Genomic DNA, 11463 nt, shown 5'->3' with positions numbered 1-11463 from the left:
GTGGGATACAACTGGGGAGAATGACCAGTACCTCGCTCAGGCGGCCTCACCTGCTATGCTGAACAGGTACAGGGGCCTTGTGGAGTGGGGGGGGGGGCATGGGAAGATCAGAAGGGATAGACAATTAAGTGGGAAGGTAGCGGCCGTGCCCTTAAGTTACATACCATCCCGGCATTTGCCTGGAGAAGTGGGGAAACAACGGAAAACCACTTCGACAACGACTGAGGAGGTAATCGAATCCCCCTCTACTCAGCTGACCACCCGAGGCCGAATGGATCCCGCTCCAGCCCTCGTACCACTTTTCAACCCGGGCCTCCTGAGATGGCAGCGTAATCACACTAACCACTACAGCGCAGATGCGGATGAAGGCAGGGTTTCCATGATTTAAACAATGTACTTACTATTTAACCATAAATGAAACAAATATTAGACATTGGTGGGTAAACTGTAAAGAGACTCTTTTTGTTGAGTGTAATATAACACAACATAAGGCACCCGCTACACTGTGCCAGTATTTTAATTTGACGCTATTTAGACTGCTTGACAACGGCCGTAGCCGTGTTGAAACACCGGATACCGTGAGATCTCCGAAGTTAAGCAACATTGGGGGTGGTCAAGATTTGGATGGGTTGGCACGCGCTGTTGGTGGGGGGTAAGAGAATGGAGGAGCGGGAAGGAACTGGCCACCCTCCCGTACGTCAACTCTTGCTCAGACATACCTCTGCGGAGGTTCGGACCTGCTTTCGGGCAGAATACACCCTTACCATAGACTGCTTGTGTTTCAGTTTCGACGTTCCATTTTACTCTACCACTGTGTCTGGTGTATAAACTATTGCAGAGTTTTATTTTATTTCAATTTGCTGTGTCGCACCGACGCAGATAGGTCTTATAGTGACGATAGGATAGGAAAGGGCTAGGAGCGGGAAGAAAGCGACTGTGACCTTAATTAAAGTACAGCCCCAGCTTTTGCTTGGTGTGAAAATGAGAAACCATGAAAAACCATCTTCAGGGCTACCGACACTGGGATTCGAACTCACTATCTCCCGAATGCAATCTGACAGCTACGTGACGCAAACCGCGCAGCCACTCGCTCGGTTTAATTCATTAATTTTTCCGGCTAAGAAAAAAATGAAATGGAGTATGGCTTTTAGTGCTGGGAGTGTCCGAGGACAAGTTCGGTTCGCCAGATGCAGATTTTTCGATTTGACGCCCGTAGGTGACCTGTGCATCGTAACGAGGATGAAATGATGATGAAGACGACACATACACCCAACCCCCGTGCCAGCGAAATTAACCAATGATGGTTAAAATTCCCGAACCTGCCGGGAATCGAACCCGGAACCCCTGTGACCAATAGCCGTAGAGCCGGACTTCCGGGTAAGAGCAAGTGTGTCACCAGAAATCTTTTACATGCTGATATTATACAACATGGAGTGTCGAATTTACTTCTCTCCGCCCTTAAAAATTTCGACTATCTCTGCCGGGTTTGAGCCCGTGATCTTGGGATACGAAGTCTGACACTGTACCCCTGATCCGCAGAGGGATATTTTTCGCTTGATAGAGTCGTTAACCACAGCGTTATGTCCCTTAAAGAAACAGTCAATCCTCAATTAATGAATGCGCAGAGTTATTTTTCTAGGAATATCAACTGTTTGCTGGTAACGCGATAATTTAACTCTCGTCCTCGGGAGAACAGGCTATTTAGTGTTCTCCAATTATCTCACCACGTGTCTGCTCTGGGAGAGAAGTTATAAAAGCCCAGTGAGTGAAGGTTGGTCTACCAGACAGTCATGGAACTCTCTCTCGTGCTAGTTGTTGCCGTCAGTCTGCTCGCCGTTTCACCGACAGAGGCTGCTACTGGACATCTTCGTGAGTTCAATACTTCACTACTATAGTACGAGTAGGAAACATACGACTAATAGATTGAAGTGGAACGTCATATAAGACATATCATACATAAATAATGCAATATATAACATTTTCTGTCTTCCGCGTGTGAGTAATATTGTTCTTTTATCCATCTGGCAACTGCCTCCATGACTCAATGGTAGATTATCGGCATAGGCGTAGCAGAGGTGGGTTTTGCGGGGATAACCGCCCTCCCCCGAAATATTGAAGTTTAAAACTTATGATTAATTGTGGCAACCATGTAAACAAAGATTTACGTAGCTCGTTGTTTTTGCTTTTAATTTGAACTACGTACTTGCCAACAGTGTGTTGATGCTTCCATTCATAAATACATATAGTCCGCCTCTGTGGTGTAGTGCTTAGTGTGATTAGCTGCCACCCCGGCGGCCAGGGTTCGATTCCCGGCTCTGCCACAAAATTTGAAAAGTGTTACGAGGACTGGAATGGGGTCCACGCAGCCTTCGTAGGTCAAATGATTAGAGGGGGTTCGATTTCCTCCTCAGCCATCCTTCTTCTCCAGGCAAATACCGGGATGGTACTTAACTTAAGACCGAGCTCGATAGCTGCAGTCGCTTAAGTGCGGCCAGTATCCAGTAATCGGGAGATAGTGGGTTCGAACCCCACTGTCGGCAGTCCTGAAGATGGTTTTCCGTGGTTTCCCATTTTCACACCAGGCAAATGCCGGGGCTGTACCTTAATTAAGGCCACGGCCGCTTCCTTCCACTTCCTAGGACTTTCCTGTCCCATCGTCGCCATAAGACATAGTCGGTGCGACGTAAAGCAAATAGCAAAAAAAAAAAAAAAAACCTTAACTTAAGGCCACGGCCGATTCCTTCCATCTCTCTTGTCTATCCCTTCCGATCTCCCCATCCCTCCTCCCCCACACAAGGCCCCTGTTAAGCATAGCAGGTGAGGCCGCCTGGGCGAGGTACAGGCCCTTATTCTCAGTTGTATCCCCAACCCAAAAATCTCAAGCTCCAGGACACTGCCCTTGAGGCGGTAGAAGAGGGATCCCTCGCTGAGTCCGAGGGAAAAACCAACGCTGGCGAGTAAACAGATAAGAAAGAAAATAAAGAAATATAATGTATAAGTTTTTTCTTCTAAAAGCAATCATCCTGAACCAATGGATTTCATTTTGCGACAGTGATATTTTACCAACAATACATAGAGTACTGAAACTGTTTGCTGTCTTACTAGTAACCACTGCCACACCAGAACGCTCTTTCTCTTGATTTAGTTTGATGTGCTACAAAATGTGGATCTTGAAATATTTAAAAGGTCATTTGCAGATTATAACTGCACATGAAAGATTGGATGGATTAGCTGTTTTGTATATACACAAAGGAAAACATGAGGCCGCAGAAAATATAATCCATGAGCTGGCCAAAACATCGAGGATCGAGGAGACGTCTGCTATTATAATCGTCAACATGAGTACAAATATGTCTTAATTAAATAATCGTGTTATTTTGAAAGTTTTCATTTAATGTTTCTAATTTCACAATATGCACCCAACATTATTTTGTAGAAGTCCTCAAATTTTAATATTTAATATTACCCCTCTCCCCGAAAAGCCAACGGCCGTAGCCGTGTTGAAACACCGGATCTCCGAAGTTAAGGAACATTGGACGTGGTCAGGAGATGGATGTGTTGCCACGCGCTGTTGGTGGGGGGTAAGGGAATGGAGGAGCGGAAAGGAACTGGCCACCCTACCGTACGTAAACTCCGGCTCAGGAACACCTCTGCGGAGGTTCGGACCTGCCTTCGGGCAGAATAACCCTTACCTTACCTCTCCCCCCAAAACAATTTCTGCATACGCCCCTGATTGTTGGATTCGCGATCCCAAGTTCGCGGACTCGATCCTGGCTAAGGAAATTGATTCTTGAAGGGCGGTCTAAAATCTTGGCACCTCTTATAATGAAGGTCTCCCGTGGCACGCTCGCGAGGAGGGAGACCTCGCAAACGTGCCCCCACCGATTTGATTTAGTTTGATGTGCTACACAATCAGTGTGGATCTTGTGCAGAACTATCAACATTTTCAAATCGTATTTTATTGGAAATTGGCGGAAGTTTAGCCTTGCAGTTTCAACCGATGAAAGTTCTCGCCATGGCCTCCACATATACTGAAAATGCATCATATCGGTGGGACATATTGTCACTCGAAAAAGTTCATTAACTCAGCCATAGGAACCTTTCAGTAGAATTCTCCTTTCGTTGTTTCATAGCAACACAATACGAATGCTGAAATCGGTAGGTAGGTCACCTGTATTATTTTTATTATTATTATTATTATTATTATTATTATTATTATTAGGCTATCATTATTTGTAAAATGCTATTTGTTCGGGGCGTCGACCTATAGAGATATTTTGTCCCTGCTTGCACCGTATGATATGAACCTGCGTGTAATTGGAATTGCAGAAGTGTAGAGTGTTGAATGTGAGGAAAGGAATGTTAAGGACGACATAAACACCCAGTGCCCAGGCCAGGGATATTAATCATTTAAAATTAAAAACCCCTGACCCGGCCGGAAATCGAACCCGCGGCCGCCGGGTGACAGCCGGACGCGTTGCCCCCTACACCGCGGGGCCGGAAAATTATTATTATTATTATTATTATTATTATTATTATTATTATTATTATTATTATTATTATCATCATCATCTGTTTACCCTCCAGGTTCGGTTTTTCCCTCGGACTTAGCGAGGGATCCCACCTCTACCGCCTCAAGGGCAGTGTCCTGGAGCTTCAGACTCTTGGTCGGGGGATACAACTGGGGAGTATGACCAGTACCTCGCCCAGGCGGCCTCACCTGCTATGCTGAACAGGGGCCTTGTGGAGGGATGGGAAGATTGGAAGGGATAGGCAAGGAAGAGGGAAGGAAGCGGCCGTGGCCTTAAGTTAGGTACCATTCCGGCATTCGCCTGGAGGAGAAGTGGGAAACCACGGAAAACCACTTCCAGGATGGCTGAGGCGGGAATCGAACCCACCTCTACTCAGTTGACCTCCCGAGGCTGAGTGGACCCCGTTCCAGCCCTCGTACCACTTTTCAAATTTCGTGGCAGAGCCGGGAATCGAACCCGGGCCTCCGGGGGTGGCAGCTAATCACGCTAACCACTACACCACAGAGGCGGACATTATTATTATTATTATTATTATTATTATTATTATTATTATTATTATTATTATTATTATTATTATTATTATTATTATTATTATTATGTAATGATGTGTCAAGGTGTTGTTTTGGTTCTGCCCTTGATTGTTCCAGGCATCTAGTATTTTGAAGTGATTGTCATGCAGATTGATTGCTGTTCGCCACGATGGTTGTCTGGACTTTAATCGCTGAGATAATAATACTGGACAATCTGAAGATATTGGCAACAGTGGGTTGTTTTCAATTTTCTTCCATGCGTTCAACAATGACTGAGATCTTCTTAGGGGTGGTGGTGGAATGTTACTTAGAACCGATAGCCAGTGCGTGTTAGTAGATCGAATACATCCAGTGATGAGGCGCATTGCTTGATTGAGCTGCGTGTCAATTATTTTAGTATGAGCACTGCTTAACCATGCAGAACAGCAGTATTCTGCAACTGAGGATGAAAGAGCAAGAGCTGTGGATATAAGGACTGTTGCATTGGTAAGCCAGGTGGTCCCTGTTAACTTCTGTAATATGTTGTTCCGGGTTTTAATGTTAGCTTGAGATTTCATTTCATGTGTCAGTCATTAATCATTGCCCCAGAGGAGTGCGACAGGCTTCGGCACCCGGCACAATTCATATCTTCGCCGCTAGATGGGGGCTTCATTCATTCCATTCTTGATCCGGTCAAAACTGGCTGGAAACAGGCTGTGGATTTTCATTTCCATGCATTTTGTATCTCAGTGATCTGCCCAGGGCCACTCCGACCCTATGTATTTAGAGTTACTGTAGTATTGTAGTAGTAGTAGTAGTAGTAGTAGTAGTAGTAGTAGTAGTAGTAAGACCGAGCTCGATAGCTGCAGTCGCTTAAGTGCGGCCAGTATCCAATAATCGGGAGATAGTGGGTTCGAGCCCCACTGTCGGCAGCCCTGAAGATAGTTTCCGTGGTTTCCCATTTTTACACCAGGAAAATGCCGGGGCTGTACATTAATTAAGGCCACGGCCGCTTCCTTCTACTTCCTAGGCCTTTCCTATCCCATCGTCGCTATAAGACATATCTGTGTCGGTCCGACGTAAAGCAAATAGCAAAAAAAGAAAAGTAGTATTAAGTAGTGTTACCCCCTATGGTGTAGGAGTAGCGTGTCTGCCTCAGGTTCGATTCTCGGCTAGTCCAGGGACTCTCAATCTGAACTGAGGGCTGGAACTGGGTTCATTCATCCTCGAGAGACGAACTGCGGAGCTATCTGATACGAAAGGTAACGGTTTAGTCATTAAACCGAAATAATAGGCTGAGTGTATCGTCACGCTGACCACGTAATACTCTGAGCTGCAGTCGTATTGGTAGACCACAATCTTTATGGGTTGTGGTGCCACGATTATTATTATTATTATTATTATTATTATTATCATCATCATCATCATTCAGAATGTAGGCTATATAGAGAGAGATTTTGCACTAACCTCGATTTCGGCAGTATCGTGACTGAAGCCCTTTTTTGCATCGGGCGATTCATTTATTCTGAGGATGTAAAGCAGAGGTCTTCGCCATACATCAAAATATTGACTTCTTGCCTCATCTCACAATTGGATGTTGTCCATGTCCGATCTATCATGGCCCCAGTTCCATAGCTGACAATGAAAGCCCAGTTAAGTCCTTAGCAACCCAGACGGTACTATTAACGTGTTTGGGTCCTATCAGTCTACTAGGCCCAGTGAGAGAGAACGAATAGCGGTACTACTATTTCTCTTAATTTACAAGTCATCCACATTTATAGCTTAATGCAAGAGCCAAAGAGCTCAATAATAGTTAGCATACAGTACTTGTTCTTGCCCATACTACAAAGACAAAAGACAAAGGCACCTCCGTACAGGCCATGAAGGCCCTTGGAGGAGTGGAAGGTAAAGGCTTTCACCATTGTTAACCGCGGCACGTGATGGGGTGGAGTGGTTAGCTCTACGCCCGGCCGCCTTTGCCCCCAGGAATTAACCTGGTACTCATTTTTGGTGTAGGCTGAGTGAACCTCAGGGCCATATGCACCTCCGGAAGTGGAAATCTCGTTTCTTAAATTTTACGACTTCCTGACGGGGATTCGAACCCACGTACCTTCCGGGCGAACCGAGCACGCCTTTACCGCCTCGGCCAGGCAGCCCCTTCTTGCCCATGCTAGGAAACATAAACTAGAGAACTGGGCTTTATCTACAATATTATACAAATAGGCCTATAACCTAATGTCAGGATTCCAGGGTGGCGAGTTCAAACCCAGCTGAGACAGATATTTTAAGGGCTGGAAAAGGTTCATTCGGCACTCCATGCTGTACGATGTCGGCATATAAAGGATCTCAGATCATACATTCAGTGTCGATCCAACAAAATTAATTAAAGCTTAGCATTTATTTTTTTCTTCCCTTTGGTAGAGTAAAACAAAACATACTGTATTATTATTATTATTATTATTATTATTATTATTATTATTATTATTATTATTATTATTATTATTATTATTATTATTATTATTGTTGTTGTTGTTATTATTATTATTATTATTGCTTGAGTCATCAGTCCATAGACTGGTTTGCTGCAGCTCTTCATGCCACACTATCCTGTGTTAACTGCTACATCCTACATCTGCTCTAACCTGCTTGTTATATTCACACCTTGCTCTATCCCTACCGTTCTTACCACCTACACTTCCCTCAAAATCCGACTGAACAAGTCCTCGGTGTCTTAAGATGTGTCCTATCATTCTAATTTTTCTTCTCGTCAAATTTAGCCGAATCTATCTCTTGTCACCAATTCGATTCAGTATCTTTTCATTCGTGACTCGATCTACCCATCTCACCTTCAACATCCTTCTGTAACACCACATTTCAAAAGCTTCTGTTCTCTTTCTTTCTGAATTAGTTATCGTGCATGTTTCACTTCCATACAGCGCCACGCTTCAGATGAAAGTCTTCAAAAATCCCTATATCACTGTTCGAAGTGAGCACATTTCTTGTCTTAAGAAAGGCCTTCCTCGCTTGAGCCAGTCTGCATTTTACTGATGTCCTCCTTACTTCTGCCATCGCTAGTTATTTTATTACCCAAGTAATTCGTCTGTTTCCTTTAAGACTTCGTTTCCTAATCTAATATTTCCTGCATCACCTGACTTCATTCGACTGCACTTATTTATTTTCATATTGTACTACTTCCCCAAGTCCGCCTCTGTGGTGTAGTGGTTAGCGTGATTAGCTGCCACCCCCGGAGGTCCGGGTTCGATTCCCGGCTCTGCCACGAAATTTGAAAAGTGGTACGAGGGCTGGAAAGGGGTCCACTCAGCCATCCCACCTCAGCCATCCTGGAAGTGGTTTTCCGTGGTTTCCCACTTCTCCTCCAGGCAAATGCCGGGATGGTACCTAACTTAAGGCCACGGCCGCTTCCTTCCCTCTTCCTTGCCTGTCCCATCCAATCTTCCCATCCCTCCACAAGGCCCCTGTTCAGCATAGCAGGTGAGGCCGCCTGGGCGAGGTCCTGGTCATTCTCCCCAGTTGTATCCCCGACCCAAAAGTCTGAATCTCCAGGACACTGCCCTTGAGGCGGTAGAGGTGGGATCCCTCGCTGAGTCCGAGGGAAAAACCGACCCTGGAGGGTAAACAGATTATGAACGAACGAACTACTTCCCCAAGACTCTGTCCATACCATTCAGCAGTTTCTCCAGATATTCATCAACAAATCACAGGGTTCTTATTTCCTCTCCTTGGATTTCCGAATTCCTCTTTGATTTTCTTTACCGCCTGTTCTATATAAACATTGAAAAGGAGGGAGGGTGGGGACTTCAGCCTTGCCTCACTTTCTGGATTGCTGCTTCTTTTTCAAAGCCCTCGATCGTTATCATTGCAGACTCACTTTTGTTCAGGTTGTAGATAATTCTTCCTTCTCAGTTCCTGATCCCGATCACCTTCAGAATCTCAAATAGCTTGGTCCAATCAACATTATCGAATGCCGTCCGGCTCCATGACTAAATGGTTAGCGTGCTGGCCTTAGGTCACAGGGTCCCGGGTTCGATTCCCGGCAGGGTTGGGAATTTTAACCGTCATTGGTTAATTTCTCTGGCACGGGGGCTGGGTGTATGTGTCGTCTTCATCATCATTTCATCCTCATCACGACTCGTAGGTCACCTACGGGTGTCAAATCAAAAGACCTGCACCTGGCGAGCCGAACATGTCCTCGGACACTCCCGGCACTAAAAGCCATACGCCATTTCATTTCATTTATCGAATGCCTTTTTTCGATCTACGGACGCCATGTACGTGGGCTTGTCCTTCTTGATTCGAACCTTTAGGGTCGAACGTTAAGTCAGGATTGCTTCACGTGTTCCTACATTTTTTTCTGAAGCCAATTTGATCTTCTCCCAACTCAGTTTCAAATTGTCTTTCCATTCTTCTGTATATAATACCTGTTAGAATGGTGCGGTAGTTTTCACACTTGTCAGTGCTGGCTTTCTTGAGAATAGGTATAACAACATTCTGCTGAAAATCGGATGGTACTGCTCCTGTATCATACATCTTACATAGTAAATGGAATATTCACCCCATGCTCGTTTCTCCTAAGGCATTCAGTAATTCTGAGAGTATGTCATCAATTCCAGGTGCCTTGTTCCTATTTAGGTCTCGCAAAGGTCTGTCAACTTCTGACCTCAAAATTGGGTCTCCCATTTCATGAGCATCAACAGCCTCTTCTTGTTCCATAACCATATCATCTACGTCTTTACCTTGATACAATTGTTGGATATGTTCCTGCCATCTTTCTGGCTTGTCTTCTTTCCCTAGAAGTGGTTTTACATCTTTGCTCTTAATATTCATACATCTAGTTTTCCTTTCTCCAAAGGTTTCATTTACTTTTTCTGTATGCAGCATCTACCTTTCCTAGAACCATACAACCTTCAACATCCTTGCAGTTCTCTTTCAGCTATTCTTTCTTTGCTGTCCTACACCTTCTATCTACTTCATTCTTTAATCGCCCGTACTCTGTCCTCCTCACTTTTTACATTCTTGAACTTGCATCGTTCGTCAAACAGATCTAGTATCTCCCGAGTTATCCATTGATACTTGGTTGATCTTTCCTTTCTTCCTAACCTTTCTTCAGCAGCCCATTTAGTTCTTGTGCAACATGTTCCTTGAAACAATTTCTCACACTCTTTCCTTTCAATTTCCCGTCTCTTTGCATTCCTCCCTTTCTTCAATTTCTTCAACTTCAGATGTCATTTCATGACTAACAAGTTGTGGTCAGAGTCCACGTCAGCTCCTGGGAAAGTCTTGCAATCCAGCACCTGGTTTCTGAATCTCTGCCTAATCATAATGAAGCCTATTTGATACCTTCCAGTGTCTCCAGGTCTCGTCCACGTATACATTCGTCGTTTGTGTTTATTATTATTATTATTATTATTATTATTATTATTATTATTATTATTATTATTTCTGATATCAGTGCTTTTTAATTGGATCTTCCCTACATAAACTAAGTGTCTTGATGATGAAATGACGATGAAGATTGTGTTGTTGATGATCAGATAGGAAGAGGAGAATATTTATTGTCATAAAAATATTTTAGCGCTTCTTCTTCTTCTCACATGTAGTGACTTTTATTTTAAGTCTCTTCTATGCGCCATCACCCAGTGAAAGATAACACTAGTTGTTCTTTTAACTTTTCTTCTTTGTAGCTGTTGCCATAATGTAACATAATGACATTTACTAAGAGAGCGTTACAAAACACAGCTTCAGTCGTGATGTAACATTGGAGATGCTAATAAGTAGTGTAAATCTTGGGCTTGGCTTTCTAAATATGCATGATCTGTGGACAAACTCATTCGTAACATTTATCTTAACCGAGGTTGCATCTCTGGCCAGCAGGATGTCAATAAGCTGCCCATCGGTAAGAAGATACACTACTTCCTGCAATGCACATTCAGGTCTTCAGCATGTGAAATTAGTCCCTTCACAGCTCGCCTGGTGGCCTTGATCATCTTTGTGCCCTGACACCGTGGTTAGCTGGTTCGACTCTCTTTGGTAGAAAAAAGTGTCACCATTAGAATGTAGGCCGGCTGGGTATAAGAGATGGTGGTATAGTCTAAAATGTATAATCACCAGATTGCGTGAACAAGCCTGGATTCAATTTCAAACCTCTCCGCAGTATGCATATGGAGTGGGGGCATGGGACGCTCTCAATGGTGATCCGTCCGTCGGATGGGGACGTTAAGTCTTAAACGGACCTCTTGGTGTTATTCGACAGAAGTATGCTATGTGCTGACACCGAGTTTCACCCTCTCCCTACCTCATTATCATCATCTCACACCCAGATTTGCACGTCGCCCATGGACGTCAGATAGAAAGTCCTGTACCAGGCGACCCGAACATGTCCTCGAACACTCCCGGCACTAAAA

General features: G+C 44.3%; 1 protein-coding gene across 1 annotated transcript in view; it reads left to right on the top strand.

The window, feature by feature from the left end:
• Window positions 1-1776: 1776 nt before the first annotated feature.
• Window positions 1777-11463, top strand: part of LOC136866581 (protein takeout) — a 98995-nt gene continuing 89308 nt past the window's right edge. Inside the window, exon 1 of the mRNA XM_067143680.2 lies at window positions 1777-1869. Within this exon, the coding sequence (XP_066999781.2) occupies window positions 1791-1869 (79 nt within the window). The 5' untranslated portion in view covers window positions 1777-1790. The remainder of the gene's footprint in view (window positions 1870-11463) is intronic.

Source organism: Anabrus simplex, chromosome 1 (genome assembly GCF_040414725.1).
Source record: "Anabrus simplex isolate iqAnaSimp1 chromosome 1, ASM4041472v1, whole genome shotgun sequence".
Classification (NCBI taxonomy): Eukaryota; Metazoa; Arthropoda; class Insecta; order Orthoptera; family Tettigoniidae; genus Anabrus; species Anabrus simplex.
Note: the sequence above shows the minus strand (reverse complement) of the source record. Positions and strands in the feature narration are given on the sequence as shown.